This window comes from Malus domestica, chromosome 13 (genome assembly GCF_042453785.1).
Source record: "Malus domestica chromosome 13, GDT2T_hap1".
Lineage (NCBI taxonomy): Eukaryota > Viridiplantae > Streptophyta > Magnoliopsida > Rosales > Rosaceae > Malus > Malus domestica.
Genome location: NC_091673.1, coordinates 10602251 through 10619751, shown reverse-complemented (window position 1 = coordinate 10619751; position 17501 = coordinate 10602251). Strand labels below are relative to the sequence as shown.

Below are 17501 nucleotides of genomic sequence, written 5' to 3'. Positions count from 1 at the left end.
GAGTTTCTAGTTTCATTCTGACATTGACAAGTGTCGTGTTGTGATTGGCTTTTAATATTGACTCGTGTCGCGCTATGATTGGCTTCTGATGTCGACACGTGTTGCGCTGTGATTAGCCTCCTGGTTGGAGAAAAACTCTTCTAGGTCCTTGATGGTAAAACGTTGATTGGTGCTCAGTAGTTTCGGGATTGGTTAAGCATGGTACAAACATGGTGCATTATGATTTTTTTGTTAGAAGTATTTTACGGAAAGAGTAGAGTTGACGATTAGTGAACTACGAATGGCTTGATCACTTTTGAGGGTACATAGGCAGTCTAACGAAGAGGTTAGATGCAGTCATAAAGTATACGAAAAATTATTATGCATCTGGATCTTGAAGGATACTTTGTATATATTCAGGAGGCGAGGTATGATAGATATATAGGTATTTGGTGACATCACGTGTCGATCCTGGACGTATGTCGGGATCGGGGCGTGACAGTGATACCAGAGATGGTGTCATATGCAAGCTCTTCAGATGCTAGGTCTTCCTGGAAATCATCCAGGGGTGCATTGGCCAAGGTGCTAGTTGAGAATAACGAATTGAGGATGAGGGAGGAAGAAGCCTTTAGAAAGTTGGCGGAGGTAACGGTTGAGCTTGAGAAATCAAAGACTCATAGCAGCAAGTAAACCAGTAACAACAGGTGATGAACCAGCAGTTCATGATGCAGCAACAACAAATATTGATATTGCTTATTCCACAACATCTACAGCAGCCACCATTCAGCCCTTAGGCATCATAGCATTTGGCCCCTAGTCAGCCACTTGCGCCTGCATATCCTATGCAGCATATGCCTTTTCAACCGCAGTATCCAATGCTAGTATATCAACCTCAGATGGCTTCTCCCAGTGACTCACATATTTCTCCAAGTGTTTTCAATGGTGGATTATCCCCGGGTTTGTTTTCCGGATTGCTATCAGGTAGTTTTGATGGGGATATGATGAGGTATTTGGGAGCACATGGAGGATTGGCAGAAGGCTTTGGATCATAGGGAGGATCGGCAGAAGGCTTTGGAGCACATGGAGGTTCAGCAGAAGGCTCGGGTTCTATTGAATAGTTTGTTGGTTTTCCTTACGAATATGTATGACACTTTATCTATTTCGGACAAATGTATTTTGTCTAGTTATGTATTATGGCGGATTTAGATGACCGTATTGTAGGTTAATTTATATTTAACGTCTACCTTATGTGTTATGACGGATTCAAAAGACATTATTGTAGGTTAATTTATATTTGAATGCATATTATGTTTGTTACGATCTTTGTTTATTTTATTCACTCTTTTTTTTAATCCATTCTGTAAAATTAAAAAAACAAACAGAATGTTTCGTTTTTTTTTAATTATTAAGATTTTTCTGTCGGTTGTGACTGACGGAAAATAGTAGATTTTATTTTTTTAAAATTTTTCTATCGGTTAGGACCAACAAGAAAATTATGTGAATCCGACGGTATTTTTAATTTCCTGGTGGTCAAGAACGACATTAATTGATAGTATCTGACAATAGTTTAGTATTTATTGTCGCATATATCCGACACAAGTTCTGTCGGTTTTAGGGCCTTAACCGACAAAAAATTCATTTCCTGACGTTGGCAATTCTGTCGCTTAGTATATCTACAACTGCATCCATTTTCTGTCAAATTTTGCTTAATATCCAACCATAATATATGTTTTTTATTGGTTATCATAGAGACACTAATAAATGGTTTCGTAGTAGTGGATTGAAGGAATTTGCTTCAAAAATTGGTAGATTGCCATCAAGAACACCACGGTGCCGCCGGTGCCATTCCCACGAAACCAAGACCAAAACCGTCGGGTTTGGGGTGGAACTTGAAGAAGAAGGGTTGTGGAGTTGATTATAGGTGGTGGCGTGGCGTGACTTGCCGGAAAAATCGTCTAAATGGTGTCGGAAAGCATGGGTGCCGCCGAGTCAAGTACAGGTCAAGGGAACCTGGCGGGTTCCTCCTTCTCCCCTTCTCTCCTTTCTCTCATTTTTCCCCTCTCTCATTTTTCCCCTATCTCATTGGTTGATTCTCTCATCTCTCCTCTCCTGATTGGCCTTCACTTCTACCTTCTTTCTCTACTTTATCTTCCAACTCTACCGCCCTTCTTTTCTTTCCTTTAATCTGGGCCACACACGTGGCTTCCAGATTTTGCTCCAAAAATCTAGAGACTTCCAGAAAATATTCAATTTCCTAAAATGCCCCCTACTTTAAACGTTAATATCTCCTTCGCGTCCACGTGTTCGTAGCGACGAGTACTACAAGATTACGCCAAGAAAACGAACCTTACGTGACACGACAAGGCAGTCAACATATTTGCCTCGAAGGGAATTTTCGTAAATTCACTTTTTGAAATTATAAAAACCGTAATTTTTTTAGACGGGTCGTTACATTTATTTTGCAAGGGAGCATAGAATAGACAAAACTTTTTCACCGCTAGATCTTGGTTTAGAACATTTTCACTCATTGTCAAAGGGCAAGGGCTTCGAAAATGCCATTCAACCACGAAATCCACCTGCAACAGGCCGAATGATGGAGGGCAACTGGTGGGCCTGCAAAGCTTGCCCAAATGCCCGCTTGCGCCAGCAGTTAAGGCTGACGTCAATATTACATCAGCAACGTTTCTGATTTTTTTGTGTTTGGCGCGTATAATACACCCGCAAATGGAGGAGACTGGCCGACAATAGCTTCTGCAACAGTGGGCCCCGCGATTGAGCGCCGACAGAGGATCCCAACGACTCTATAACTGGCACTATGAGAGTTGTTGAATTCCAACGACCTGATAATTTGTACTATTGGATTTCTAATGGTAAAACAGTTAAAGAACCCGTAACATCTCATACTTTGAGGCACTGCAAGAAATCCCTTTTTTTCGTGCAACCTCAATTCGACAACTCTGGTAGTTTACGGAGGAAAAGTTTGGAAATATATTGGGACAGGAAAGAAAAATGAGACAATACATAATTGGTAAATGTTGTATCATTAAAAGTAAGAACTTTACAGAATTCACAATGAATCAGATATACAACGAAAATGATAATACAGAGTGAAGCACGCCTCACGGTCCCGTTCCGATTGAGTGCAAGTTAACAGTGAATACTTACAAGTCACTAATATGGACGAGGCGATTAGATGATTAGGGGAGGAGATGGCAAGGTTAAACAAAGGTTTTCTCGCTGCTGTAACACATATACAGGAAATCGTCGTCCTCCTTTTAAGTTTCATAGATGGAATCCAAGCGACTGGCTGTAAATGAAAAACACAAAAGAAAGCGTTAGAAGGCTCGAAAATGATGCAGATGCTCAACTGGCCGAATGAATAGCAGGCTCTTTTACCTGTCTGAGGTAAAGTGTTCTTCACAAAAACAAAAAGAGCTTTCCCTGGAGACAAGTGAAGCCTGCTGCTTAAGATACGGATAAACTGCTCGACAGGCATATCTCTAGGAAGTTAGGAACCAGGAATCTAGAAGAAACAAGGAAACACGAAATAGAGGTTGTTCTCCTTTAAGTGAGAATGAACAAACAATTGGCTAAAATTGTCCAGGAAGTAAACTGATTTCTACGAACTTTTTGAACTAATTTCTACATCCGGATTATAATAAACTGCAGATAAAGGAAATTCATCCAAGCACACATCTATTACTTAAGGACAGAAAAGCAAGCAAAAAAGTCAAAAGATCCTCCGAACACAGAGCAAGTAACAGAAGCCAAGCTCTGTTTTTCAGGAACAAAGAGTTACATAGTCAGGATTCCTACAAGTATGTATGGGAACCAGAATGAGAACTCTGGTAACATCTAAAATCTGTGTGCTCTTTGTCAAATTTTGATTTCAGCTTAGGATGCAAGACCCAACATCGATGCAATAAAAGCACTCCAAGTCAGGCCTTTTTCCCTTGTACACGGTCTCTAGATAACTTGTAGTTGACGGCACATGCTCCAGCTTCTAAACCACTCGCCTTGATTCCCACGTTCATAACTTTCTGCGTACTTCTTCTCTTTGAATTATGGCCCAAACAGTTGCAAATGATAGAAGCTCAGTATTCGTTAAAAAGTCAATGCGAAGATCTTCATAATCTAAGTTTAGACTAGCCAATAACTGCAAGATCTTATCTTCTTCATCCCTTTTAAGCAAAACAACAACATTAGTGGTGTGCGGTCTGTATGCATCTAGTTCATTCCACAAGCTTTTTAGGCTACCAAGGTGTTGAATGAAAGGATTACTTTCCTGTTGAAGTGCAGCAACATCCTCTTGAGTTGGAAGACTCGAGCAGAATTGTTTTGGTTTCCATATCTCCTTGACTGCCTTCCATAGTTAAAGATAAGTGTGAAATCCCGTCCCCAGTCCCCGGATTTCACTATCCAAATTTTTTGTATTTCCTATTTTCGGGAATTGAAATTAATTTTCATTAATTTTAGAGTTACATATCTTGGCTTTTTGTAATTAGTGATTAAAAATTCATATACCTTTCGAGGTCACTCTTTGTATTTTCAAATAAAGCTCGACCCACGAACATGTAGACAAAATTGTGCGTATCGGAGTCGTAACGAAGGAAAAATAAGCAAGCAAAGGCAGGGGCAGTTTCGTCATTGGGACTGCTATACAGAGGTCGCTCCCTCGACTCAGTGTTCGACCCGATTACTGGGCAGCTCTTCTGGAACCGTTTTCGGCGACGTCCGACTACGAAAATCGTCGCCACCACCATCTTTCGGTTCGTCACCCTCTCACACTCATAATCCACCCAACCTTTGTTCCGTTTGGTCTTAGTTCGTGATGGTTTGGAGCCGCCGTTTTTCTCAAGCTTCTCGGCCGGTGGTCTTCCATCCCCGACCACCCATGCATCACCCACCACCACCAAGACACTCACCTGGGTTTGGGCTACAAAACCCAAACATCAGACCAGCCATCGAAGCGACTGCGGCGAAGTGGCGATTATTTCGGCCATCATTGGCTTCCACGTCGGTTTTCACCGTTTCCACCCACATTCAAACTCAAGCAAAGTACAGTTGGCTTAATCCCTTCAAAGGTACTTGTTAGTCCAACCAAAGGTTAGGTGTAGCCACAAAATAAAATGAAAAGTTCATACGATGTTCAACAATGGGTTTGTTTTTGGTCATGTCTCAAGATCAGAGTGTATAATGACATGTGGTATAATTAACATTGTCGAACTTGATGTTCAATAATTCTAGGAACAGTTTGAAGTGTGAAAGGTACTGAAAATTTCGAGGACGAAATTTCTATATGGTGGGGAGGATGTGAAATTCGGGGATGGGATTTTAATACTAAAACATTTCGTATTTTGTATTTTAATAAACTTAATTTAATTTTCGTTAATTTTAGCGTTACAAAGTTGTGATTTTTGTAATTAGTTATTAAAAATTCGTAGACCTTGGTCACTGTTAGTATTTTTCAATAGAGCTCGATCTCACACGTAGGCGAAGTTCTTGACATGTTATTTGTCGTTGATTTGATTGTGGAATTGTGAGTTGTCTGGTACTCTATGTTTTCATGCTAGATAATAATGCCATGAGAATTTTTTGAAGTGATTGCAAATAAATTTTTTTTGAAGCTTAACAAAATGATGAACTATCATTGCCTTGATCCCTTCAGAGAGTACGTAGGTAATCTCTAACCCTAAGGTTGGGTGCATCCACAAAGTAAAATGAAAATTTCTTACACTGTTGAACTTTTTTTTTTTTTTTGTTATGTCTTGGAATCGGAGCGTGACAATTTTAATAGCATCTAAACTTAGGTATTAAGTTATCATACCTTTTAGAGTGAGGAGAAAAATGGAGAAAAGCAAAAAGAAAAAGTTGACAGCAAAGCAAAAAGAAAAGGTTGACATTGGCTTCCAATACTCCTCAATAGAGCTACAAACCTGTGTTCGTATTCTTCTATTATCGCAAAGCAGTGCCTAGATTATAACTGGTTCGGTGCCTCGGGTTCAAGTTATGTTGCTAATCCAAGGTTCCAAAATTTCATTTTGGCTAAATAGCCAAAATGGTCTCTAAGATTTGCATAACTCATCACTTTGGTCATTGAGATTCCAAATCAATAAAAGTGGTCCCTGAGATTATCCACCATCCATCATTTTGGTCATTCAGTTAATGTCCCGGAGCTCTTGGTCAGAAGTTTGGGTAATTTTCAAAGCTTTGTAACTCAATCGTTTCTTAACCAAATTCGACCCATAATATATCAAAATGAAGATAGGAAAGTTTAGAATAAGATTATACCTATTCGGAAGACCAATGATTTCCAAAGATGACCAGAAAATAGCCTTAAAGTTGACTGGTCCGAGGAAAAACTTGAAAACTCGCCGGAAACTGGGTAAACTTTAAACATTCATAACTTCTTCAATACTCAACGAAATCAAGTGATTCAAAAAAGAAAAATCATACTTCTTGACGAGAAGAAGAGAACGGTAACCTTTTTTGATGGCTAACTCGCCTTGGTTTGGCCGAAAAACGGCTCGAAAGTGGCTATTTGGGTCTTGAGTTAGCCACTTTCGAGCCATTTTTCGGCCAAACCACGGCGATCTAGCCATTGAAAAAGGCACCATTCTCTTTGTCTCATCGTGAAGTATGATTTTCGTTTTGAATCACTTGATTTCGTTGAGTATTGAAGAAGTTATGAACGTTTAAAGTAAACCCAGTTTCTGGCAAGTTTTCCAGTTTTCGCTCAGACCAGTCAACTTTGAGGCTATTTTCCGATCTTCTCCGGCAACCATTGGGCTTCCAAATAGGTATAATCGTATTCTACACTTTCCTATCTTCATTTTGATATATTATGGGTCGAATTTGGTTAATAAACGATTAAGTTACGAAGCTTTGAAAATTGCCCAAACTTTCGGCCAAGAGTTCCGGGACAATTAACGGAGTTTTTAACGGAATGACCAAAATGTTGGATGGTGGACAATCTCAGTGAGCACTTTTATTGATTTGGAATCTCAGGAACCAAAGTGATGAGTTATGCAAATCTCAGGGGACCATTTTGGCTATTTAGCCTTTTTTAACACACATATCCCACCATTTATATAATGACACGTGGTGTACCACTCCGTGTAATGGTCACACTAAAAAATCTCTCGTATGAATCGGAAAAGAAAGTGCTTTGTGGTGTTGCTTTTTTTTTTTTTAATGAATCCGAAAAGAAAGAGATTGTGCACTGAATTTATTAAATTTAGTATGTATAGTGAGTGACACACCCCGATCCCGATGTCCTTGGGACATCGATGGTCACGTGTTGGCCGACACCTGAAGGGTGACGAAAGCCATTTAATTTAAGCAAAAGCTGAGAAAATAAGGTAAAACAGGCAATAGGAACTAATAACACAAGTTCAAATGCTAATTTATAAAATTATGGTAATACACATAAGTTCAGAGCATATGTCTAATACAAAGTACAAGCAGAATTTAAGATAAAGAAGTGCTATTACAATAGGTGCCGAAGCAGAGAAGGTATAGCATTGAATCACTGGTAGGGAAATTCCTTGTAGCTCAGATCATAATCCTCGTTCATAAGTCCTGAAGGGGGCGCAAAACAAACATGAGTGGACCCCTTCAAAAATGCATGTTTTAATAGTAGAAATGCATTCATGAAAAGCATGATTTAATGATTATGTTTTATGAAACGTTTTGTGAGATAACATGCTTATTAAGGCTAGTTTGAATTATTACTATTTTTCATATAACTCGTGTTCTTATAGAATATCTTATGGATGACGATATGATATTTAGAACACGTTTAGAACACTTCTTTATAGTATTGATGATGGATGACTTTATACTATGAATATATAAAAGTTATGATTTGAGACAGTGCACGGCATGCTAGATTTTGAAAAATCTATGTTTATTATTATATATGTGTTTTCATAAAACCTGGGAGTTAGTACGTTGATAACTGTTTTAATTGTCACATCCCGGCCCGGGCCCCACCACATCCCGGGCTCGACTCCACCGTAGCACGATATTGTCCGCTTTGGGCCCCGACCACGCCCTCACAATTTTCTTTTTGGGAACTCACTCAAGCAGAACTTCTCAGTGGGTCACTCATCCTAGGAATGCTTTGGCCCATTTCTCACTTAACTTCGGAGTTCCTACGGAACCCAAAGCCAATGAGCTCCCAAAAAGTCTCGTGCTAGGTAGAGATGAGAATATACATATAAGGCTTAAAGGATCCACTTCCCTAGGCGATGTGGGATGTAACATATAGAGATGAAAAGACATATCTCGTCCAATGTACAACAAGCTCATTACATGGAGAGATTTTTCAATTTGCTCGGAACACAAGGTGGTATGTCAAATGTCATTATACAATTGAAGGGAAAATATTTTTTTCAAGTGCATAATAACATGTGTCATACCACCCCTGAAAAATCTCTCCATTGGATGCTCGTAATTGCTTCTCTAATGACATTATACACACACACACACACACACATATATATATATCCTCTTGAAGCAAAAGATAATTGTCTAGCCATAACAGTATGTTAACCAATTTCAATTTTATTGTCATGGCTTGTTATCTCTTTCAACAAAATGGTTAAATACTTTATCTGCTTTATATTACCGGTTTTAGTCTAAACAATATGTGCTTGCATTAACACTATTTTTTGTTTCAGGGTTTTCGACATCATATTCAGATTCAGCTCCAACTCATTACACTCTAAAAATCGGGTCGTTTTCATGGCTAACCAAAATTACAGCGGACAAATATGAGTCGGGTGGATTTGAAGCTGGAGAGTACAAATGGTAGATCTCTCATTTTATCATCAGCTAAAGTTTGAGTTTAATATCATCTTCTGCAAACTTATGTTTCACACTCACTGTCTGACATTAGTTCTATGATATTTTCTTTCTTTGTACTGCAATAATGTGTTTCGTGTATCATGTGCTGTGTAAGCTGGTTAAAAAAAGATGTTAGCCGTACTTTATGTTTGCTCTCAGGAAACTAGTGCTCTACCCGAATGGAAACAAGAAGAAAAATGTAGACGCCCACATCTCTGTTTACTTGGAAATGGTTGGAGCTGATTCATTTCAGACTGGACGCGAAGTATACGTTGATTTCAGGTTCTTTTTGCTAGATCAGAATAAAGGCATGTTCCTGGTTCTTCAAGATACACTTTACCTACTTCAAAAGTTAATTCTCATCAAGTGATCATATTCATAGACCGGAAATTTTTCTTCTTTGAAAATTGCAATGCTCCCTGCTCATTTTCTGATGATTATTTTTTACCTTGCGTATTCAATAGATGCCAATAAAAGGAAAAATGTTTCCATGCGATGATGCGTTATTCGGGATTTGATAAGCTTATCACTCTTACATCGTTTACTAATCCTTCCAACGGATATGTCATTGATGATAATTGTGTGATTGGAGCTGAGGTCTTTGTTTGTAAAGAAAGAAGAGCTAGCAAAGGAGAGTCAATATCGATGATCAAGAATGCTGTTATGTGCAAGCATGTCTGGAAGGTTGAGAACTTTTCAGAGTTAGGTACTGAATACTGCGAATCAGAGCCATTCAATGCCGGAGAACGGAAATGGTATCTCTGCTAGGCCCTTTATATTAATACCCTTAACAAGAGTTTTAAATTTTTAGTCCACTGTATAATCTTGTTTTACCTGCATGAGAACAAAAGGATATGATTTTTGAGTTTCAAACTGTATATGCAATTTTAACTACATAACTTTCGCACTAGATGTGGTCAATCACGGTAAAACTTGCTGAAATTTTGCTTCCCATGTACGAGTTTGCTCTTTTAATTGATGCGAGGTGAATTAGGTCCCATCCCAAAAAACAAGAGATCTAAAATAAAAAGTCATCATATTCTTCCCGATGTTGCAGGAAGATAGTGCTCAATGCCAAGGGATATGGCACTGGAACGGGTACTCATATTTCTCTTTACTTGGAATTGGGTGATCCAAAAACACTTCCTCGTATTTCTCTTTTCTCGGAATTGAGTGATCCAAAAAAACTTGCTGGTTCCAAAGTATTTGCAGAGTTTTCACTGCGCATTGTAGATCAAATGCATGCCAAACATGAGTGTTTTAAAGGTAAAGATTGTCCTGTTTCAGTGTTTTATTGCATGCATCCTTCATAACATCGGGGTGTATTATGTGTAGGTAACAACTGGTTCAGTACCTCAAATCCGAGTTGGGGCTGGCCTAAGTTCATTTCGCTGGACACTTTGAATCAGGCATGCAATGGGTTTTTGGTGAAGGATGCTTGCATAGTGGAGGCAGAGGTCACTGTCCATGGAACTGCAACTATACTGTAGTAGGCATGTCGTATGTTTTGGCTGTTGCTAAAAAGATGTTGTAAAAGCACAATCTAGATGTGGGTATACCGTAGTAGTAAAATCCTTGTTCACCAAATGACTTGTGATTGAAGGGTATTTTGATGTTTTAAATTAATTTTGGCTGAAGTTTGTGATTTTTGCGAATTGGAAGGCCGCTTTTCTTCTTTCTAAATATGTTATGCGTTTAACATATTGAGCCACTGGCATGCACATTTTTTAACATTTCACCTCGTCTATGAGGTCAGTTAAGGCTAATAAATAGGCAACCTTTGTGGATGATCACTGTGTGTTTGGAGCGGATGTCCTTGTTTGTAAAGAACGAAGAACAGGACATGGAGAGTGTCTATCAGTTCTCAAGAATGCATGCATGAGTATAAGGAAGGTAAAAGATCGGCCAGGTACACTGAGTGTTTAACTGTATATAATGTCATATAACATGAGGGTTTATTTCTTCTGTGTAGATGATCACTGGTGTAGTGCCTCTCAATCGCACACATGGGGTTTGTGGTGAAGGATACTTGCGTAGTGGAGGCAGAGGTCACTGTCCATGGAATTGCGGAAGCACTATAGTCAGGTTGTATTAGATTTCGGATATTGTTAAAATGCTGTTAATCAACTTATGAATATGAAGTTCTGCGTCCATGATATGGTTTGTACTAAATTAAAGTGGCGTTCTTGGAACCCTAGAGCTGCAGCCCCTTCCCACTTGTACTAAAAGTGGTGTTCAAAAATCTGTCGTGTGAGAAATATGTCGAGTCTTGACCAGTAAATTTCAAGTAGCATCTCGTGTTTAGCTAAAAACTTTGTATGGCAAGTCTAATCTTAACTTGTTCGTCAATGCTAAACCGTAAACATTGTTCCTTTTAATAAGAACTAAAATTCCAGAACATGTGTTTGGAAGCACCCACAAGTAGGTATTGGATACCTTTTCAATGAAACCAAGGCAACCCTTTAGAAGCAAAGCATAACAGTTCAATCTTCAAAAAGGTTTCAAGTTAGGAATAACACCTTTAATATTTCCTTTATAAAAGCGGCAAAACATATTTTGTTCTGCAACTGAAAACCGATTGAATTCTTTGTAATCGAATCATTGAAAATTAAGTTTATCGACATGACTAGTCATATCTTCGATGGTAAGATGCTCTATCTGTTTGCTTGATTGTGTTGGAGTTGAAAGCAGTAACTATTGTACAAATTTTATTTCAGGGATTTTGAGAAAAATTTCTGATGCACCGCCAACTCATTACACGGTAAAAATCCAGTCGGTTTCATTGCTCACCAAAAAATCAGTGGAGAAATACGAATCCGGGGACTTTGAAGCCGGAGGACACAAATGGTACAATCCTTTCTCTCAATTTCTAAGAACAAATTCTTACTATTCTTTGTTCGTAAGCTTTGCAATAATTGTTGGTATTTTCTTCTTATTTTCGAGCTACTTAATTTAGAGTACTATAATTTGTTGTTTTGCTTCAGGAAACTGGTTTTCTATCCAAATGGAAACAAGAACAGGAATGTAAAAGAACACATCTCTCTCTACTTGGTAAGGTCAGGATCAAATGCTCTCCAGGTTTCATCGGAAGTGTATGCTGTTTTCAGGTTGTTTTTGCTCGATCAGAACAATGGGAACTACACTGTTTTTCAAGGTACTAATACTTTCCTTCAATTCACAAATATAAACAAGCTTATAGTTCTCATAATTGTGAAGCATCGTCTCATTTTCTTATATGTTTTCCCTGTACATTGCTTAGAAGAAAAGGAAAGGTGCTTTCATGGGTTGAAACCCGAATGGGGATTCGATCAATTTCTCTCGCACAAAGTTTTCAATGAAGCTTCCAATGGATTCCTCATTGATGACAACTGTGTGTTCGGAGCGGAGGTCTTTGTTTCTAAAGAGAGCATGACAGGCAAAGGAGAGTGTCTATCGATGGTAAAGGATCCTGTTATGTACAAGAATATTTGGAGGATTGACAACTTCTCAAAGCTAGTCGGCGAATCCTACGACTCAAAAGTATTCACTGCCGGAGACCAGAAATGGTATGTAACCCTGAACTTGTTAGACTTCGCTTCCTGTATAAGAAATTTCTCTCAAAGACATCGGAAACTTAAGCAGAGTCAAGTAAAAGTTTTGTAAATATGTTGGTTGCTTTGCAGGAAGATGCAGCTCTATCCCAAGGGAAAAGGCAATGGAATTGGTACCCATCTGGCTCTTTATCTGGCGTTAGCCGAACCGAAATCTCTTCCTCCTGGCTGTAAAATATATGCAGAGTCTACCCTGCGCCTCCTAGACCAGGTGAATGGCAGGCATCAGTTTGGTAAAGGTAAAGATTCGTTATTCCTGTTGCTACATAATCATATGAGGAAATAAGGATTTGAACATGTTACAAACTTTAAAATTAAAGGGTGGTTTTATTGCCGCCCCCTAATGAAATTCACCCCATGGACAACCTCGGGTGCTCGAGTTCTTCGTGGCATTTGAATCGCGATGGCAACGACGATGGTGATGCTTATTGTTGAACTCTCGTTCAGTGGAAAGTTGATATCGAGAATTTTTGCTTGCAATCCACTGAAAATGTTCACAACTTTTTGGTTGGTTGTTGCGAAATGTTGCGGGATGTTGAGACTCTTGTTTCTAGTAGAAAGCAACTGAATATTTTGAGTAACATTAAAAGAACGATAAATCGTACACAAACAACAATTTAATCTGTTTACTGCCACCTAGTTTTATTTTTTATTAAAAGTTTGCAACCTATGTGTACGTTTTAATCCAAAATACTTGTAAACTGATAATACTTTTGGTGCTTGTAGCAAATCATTGGTTCAGTGCCTCAAATTCGGAATGGGGATGGTGGAGATTCATTACACTGGGATTTTTGAATCAGGCAAGCATGGGGCTTGTGTCGAAGGATACATGCATCGTCGAGGCAGAGGTCACCGTCCATGGAATTACTAGTGCACTGTAGCCGAATTGTAAAACAGTAATAAATGTCTGCTGTGTGAAACTTTGGGGCGTAAAATACTAAAAAATGTCAAATAAGGTGTTAAAACCATATTCGCTAGACTTATTAGTCCTGTGTATGGAAGTACTGCTTCCGACCTTCATGGTGAATAAATACATCATTCTCTATTCTTCATATGCTCTTCTTGTTTTCGATTTCTTTTTTTTCCTTCAAAAATTTTGTTGTGCAGCCACGAAACCCCACCTACAGCAGGCCGAAAGATGGGAGGGCAACTGGTGAGCCACGCAAAGCTTGCCCAAATGCCCACTTGCGCCAGCGGGTAAGGTTGACGTCGATATTACATCAGCAACGTTTCTGATTTTTTTTTTATTTTTAATTTATTTTTGTGTTTGGCGCGTATAATACACTCACGAATGGAGGAGAGTTTGGAAATTTAATCTCCCTAACATTACTCTTTCAATAGTAAGACGGTTAAAGCACCGGGGCATACTTTTGAGGCACTGCAAGTGCAACCTCAATTCGACAACTCTGGTAGTTTACGGACGAAAAGTTTGGAAATATATTGGGATGGGAAAGAAAAATGAGACTACTGAATTGGTAAATGTTGCATTATTAAAAGTACCAACTTTACAGAATTCACAATGAATCAAATATACAACGAACGTGATAATACAGAGTGAAGCACGCCTCACGGGCCCGTTCGGATTGAGAACAAGTTAACAATGAATACTTACAAGTCACTGAGATGGACGAGGCGATTAGATGATTAGGGGAGGAGATGGCAAGGTTAACCAAAGGTTTTCTCGCTGCTGTAACACATATACAGGAAACCGTCATCCTCCTTGTAAGTTTCATAGATGGAATCCATGCGACTGGCTGTAAATGAAATAGATAAAAGAGAGCGTTAGAAGGTTCGAAAATGATGCAGACGCTAAACTGGCCGAATGGTTAACAGGCTCTTTTACCTGTTTGAGGTAAAGTGTTCTTCACAAAAACAAAAAGAGCTTTCCCCGGAGTCAAGTGAAGCCTGCTGCTTAAGATATGGATAAACTGCCCGACAGACATATCTCTAGGAACAAGGAATCTAGATGAAACAAGGAAACACGGATTAGAGGTTATTCTCCTTAAAGTGCGAATGCATAAACAATAGGCTAAAATTGTCTAGGAAGTATACCAATTTCTACAAACTTTTTGAATTATCTACATTCGGATTATACTAAACTGCAGATAAGGGAAACTCATCCAACCACACATCTGCTACCAAAGGACAGAAAAGCAAGCAAAAAGGTCAAACGATCCTCAGAACACAGAGACAGAGCAAGTAACAGAAGCCAAGCTCTCTGTTTTTCAGGAACGAAAAGTTATATAGTCAGGATTTCTACAAGTATGCCAAAGAAACTAGGAGGAAGGACCTAGAGACGGAAACTTTACTTGGTCGTACCCAGTGCACAAGGCTCCCACTTTACGCAGGGTCTGAATATCAAAATTCCTGGATGCTAGAAAGTGTTATTTGCAAGTTTTGATCTGAAACTATGAAGCCATATGGGATACAGCATTTAAGTTTGTTCCTAACAGAAGAGAACTGTGGCAACTAAAACATACTTTTTCTTTTCCATTTCCGGCAGGTCTGTCCTGGAATATCTTTCAAGGATCACCTGCAGAAAAACATAAAAAGAACACCCTCGTCAGTTTTGACATCGTATCAACGCTCGCAACAAATCTTCCAATAAAGTCTAACCGTGTTGCTTCTACTCAAATTAAGCCGCTCTATGATTGTACACGGTTTTCACATAAAATCTTCCTAAAATAATCACTTCCTCCCGTGTTTGTCAGATCTATACACGACAAGCGACGAAAAAAACATCGATCAATAATACACAGCTCTCGGGGGTGACAATGGGAATCATCATGTTTAATTTACTTCCATGTTCCAAAAGTTTTGGAAAAAACTGCCTGAAAGCGATCAAACCCACATAACACATCAACAACTGTAGAAAAGAAAATGACGGACATTCTTCACATACGTAATCCACAGGAATTAAAATTTGTCCTTTTTTCAACAGACAAACCAACAATTTGCCATTTCTAAGCATCCATCCATCAAAATCTTTCAGCCACTAAAATGTTATCATCTCTCAATCGGGTCAAAGTCAAATTGTAATAAAATAATAAATTAATAATTTAACAAAGCAAAAACGCGTAAACAAATCCAGAAATTCTAGTTAACCAATAGCATCAACAAGAACATATTTCAATTTTTCAAATTACAAGTGCATTATTTCCCACAATCTTGGCATTTCTAATTCACATTTTTCCAACAAAAACAAAAATCACAGAAAATTAAACTAAAAATTGCAGAAAATTGAAAACTCACCGGAACTCGATCTGGGTATTTCGAAATTATATGTTTCGATTCTTCAACTCGTTCATCTAAACCAAAAGAAAAAATACCCAATAATTAGCACCACACAAAAAAAAAAATTCACAATTTCGCACCTTTTCCATAAATTATTGAATAGAAAATAGAGGAGGGAAAATCAAACCGAATGAGAACTCCTGCTTGAAGGACTGGATCTTCCCCATAAAGCTTGAACCTTTTTCCCTTTTTGAGATTGAGAGAGAGAGAAGAGAGAGAGTCTGAAAAAAGCCTGAAACGAATCAATCAAAGCAAAACTTTGGGACTCTTTTTCTTCCAATTTTATAGAAAAAGTTTAGAGAGAGAGAGAGAGAGGAGAGAGAGGGGGGACAGAGAGAAAGACGTGTCGAAGAGGAGAAAGCTACAAGTGTTACGTACACCGCTCACAAACGCACCTCACAAGTCGTTTTCTGTTGCTTTAAGCTTCGGCGTTCCTTTGCTCAACAACCGATACGTTGCTCGGTCGTTTTTGGGCCGAGATTTTCGGCTTTTTATGCGGTCTGCGGGTTTTAGTGGGCCGGATTCAGCCCGATCCGAAAGGATATGGTATCTTTCAACAGAATATTTCCCATGCCTTTAACAAAAACAAGAAATTATATCCTTTAGTCTTTTGGTTCGGTTTAGTAGAAGATAGTAGAAAGGTCCTGCATAAGTTTAAGGATAGTTCTATCTATACACTTACTTTTACTTTTTACATATCTTTTTAGGTTTCGATCATCGAATCAAATAAATTAAAGAATATCAATAAACAAAATTAATAATGACCTGTGAGAGGTAAAAATGGGTATAAATATCACTATCCAAGTTGAAACCCTGGTCTTCTCTCAATGTATTTGTTGCCACATTCTTTGATCAAGCAATATAGCTCGTGAAATTTAAACTCCGAATCTCCTCTAACAAAATTAGAAGATCTGAACTAGGTCAACATTTGGATGGATTCATGAGCAAGGAAAGAGATTGAGAAAGTCATCCATGAAATCGAGCAAATGGAGCAAGCCCATAGGTCCATATCAGGGGCCCTGCATAAAAATAAAAATAAATGTATGTTGTAAAATAGGAAATATTGATGTGATATTAATGGAAATTCATTTAACTTGATATGGTGTAACAAGAATAATAAGAGAATAAATAATTGAGATTAAAAATAAAATATTGTTGTAGGCGTATATGATTGAACGATCTAGAGGGCCGGCAATATTGAGGGGAGAAGAAATAGTGATTTAATTGTAAGGTGTATTTGATTCACCTCATTGTGCCTTTACTTATAATATGATAGGTAAAAACTTTTCCCTTTAGGATTACAACATTTAATAGGTATTATAATCCTAATAGGAATATAAGATATATTCTCATATCTACTAGGATTTACACAATCACATTCCTATTCTAAATATGGCTGCAACACTCCCCCTTGAGTGTGTAAATACTCAACATACCATCGCATCAGATCTTCAGCAAATAAGGTAGATTAGTTGATGAAGTCATCGACACAACGGGTGATCACGAGTCTCAAATTTATTTGAAGTACGCATTTGTAGTAAAACTCACAAAATCTCGCTATGGTAAAACCCAAGGCATAGGAAAAACTCATAGACTAAGAAGAAAAGTGAGAAGTATGCATAATGTCTAAAACAAATGTCAAACAAGACGAAAGTAGTGAAATCAACGGAGTGTGATCATCCCAGGATGGGTGCCTCATTAAAACCTAGTTAGGTAGCAAAAACCTAGTGGGAAAAATCCTTCTAATCGTAGGAAAAATAGTACATTAAGATCATGTGAGTATGCTTC

General features: G+C 38.4%; 3 protein-coding genes across 5 annotated transcripts; 2 read left to right on the top strand and 1 right to left on the bottom strand.

Annotated features, from left to right (window-relative positions):
- Positions 1 to 3148: 3148 nt before the first annotated feature.
- Positions 3149 to 16126, bottom strand: LOC103452631 (autophagy-related protein 8i-like). 2 transcript variants are annotated; one of them, XM_029091390.2, is made up of 5 exons: positions 15841 to 16115; positions 15672 to 15727; positions 14900 to 14952; positions 14263 to 14381; positions 3149 to 3286 (listed from the first exon to the last, which is right to left on the bottom strand). In XM_029091390.2, the coding sequence occupies exons 1-5, from the start codon at positions 15878 to 15880 to the stop codon at positions 3255 to 3257; spliced, it is 300 nt and encodes a 99-aa protein (XP_028947223.1). In that variant the 5' UTR covers positions 15881 to 16115; the 3' UTR covers positions 3149 to 3254. The 2 variants fall into 2 exon arrangements, with proteins under 2 accessions (XP_028947223.1, XP_008390374.1); XM_008392152.4 differs by lacking the exon at positions 3149 to 3286 and adding an exon at positions 13888 to 14173 and having other exon boundaries at positions 15841 to 16126.
- Positions 9029 to 10474, top strand: LOC139190521 (MATH domain and coiled-coil domain-containing protein At3g58340-like). The gene is made up of 3 exons (XM_070810862.1): positions 9029 to 9584; positions 9887 to 10095; positions 10165 to 10474. The coding sequence occupies exons 1-3, from the start codon at positions 9325 to 9327 to the stop codon at positions 10317 to 10319; spliced, it is 624 nt and encodes a 207-aa protein (XP_070666963.1). The 5' UTR covers positions 9029 to 9324; the 3' UTR covers positions 10320 to 10474.
- On the top strand, positions 11356 to 13471 carry LOC103452630 (BTB/POZ and MATH domain-containing protein 3-like). Of its 2 annotated transcripts, none has more exons than XM_008392151.3 (6): positions 11356 to 11473; positions 11547 to 11676; positions 11814 to 11983; positions 12092 to 12374; positions 12492 to 12658; positions 13146 to 13471. In XM_008392151.3, exons 1-6 carry the CDS (start codon positions 11452 to 11454, stop codon positions 13298 to 13300), a joined length of 927 nt encoding a protein of 308 aa, XP_008390373.1. In that variant the 5' UTR covers positions 11356 to 11451; the 3' UTR covers positions 13301 to 13471. The 2 variants fall into 2 exon arrangements, with proteins under 2 accessions (XP_008390373.1, XP_008390372.1); XM_008392150.3 differs by having other exon boundaries at positions 12089 to 12374.
- Positions 16127 to 17501: the final 1375 nt, after the last annotated feature.

Bases quoted from the DNA above. Each gene is read 5' to 3' on its own strand.
- LOC139190521 (XM_070810862.1), top strand. From the start codon at position 9,325: ATGATGCGTTATTCGGGATTTGATAAGCTTATCACTCTTACATCGTTT. The intron at 9,585-9,886 runs GTATCTCTGCTA...CCGATGTTGCAG, and splicing joins AATGCCGGAGAACGGAAATG to GAAGATAGTGCTCAATGCCA. The intron at 10,096-10,164 runs GTAAAGATTGTC...TATTATGTGTAG, and splicing joins CAAACATGAGTGTTTTAAAG to GTAACAACTGGTTCAGTACC.
- LOC103452630 (XM_008392150.3), top strand. From the start codon at position 11,452: ATGACTAGTCATATCTTCGATG. The intron at 11,677-11,813 runs GTACAATCCTTT...GTTTTGCTTCAG, and splicing joins GAAGCCGGAGGACACAAATG to GAAACTGGTTTTCTATCCAA. The intron at 12,375-12,491 runs GTATGTAACCCT...GTTGCTTTGCAG, and splicing joins ACTGCCGGAGACCAGAAATG to GAAGATGCAGCTCTATCCCA.
- LOC103452631 (XM_008392152.4), bottom strand. From the start codon at position 15,880: ATGGGGAAGATCCAGTCCTTCAAGCAGGAGTTCTCATTCG. The intron at 15,728-15,840 runs GTTTGATTTTCC...CTTTTGGTTTAG, and splicing joins CAAGCAGGAGTTCTCATTCG to ATGAACGAGTTGAAGAATCG. The intron at 14,953-15,671 runs GTGAGTTTTCAA...GTTTTTCTGCAG, and splicing joins AATACCCAGATCGAGTTCCG to GTGATCCTTGAAAGATATTC.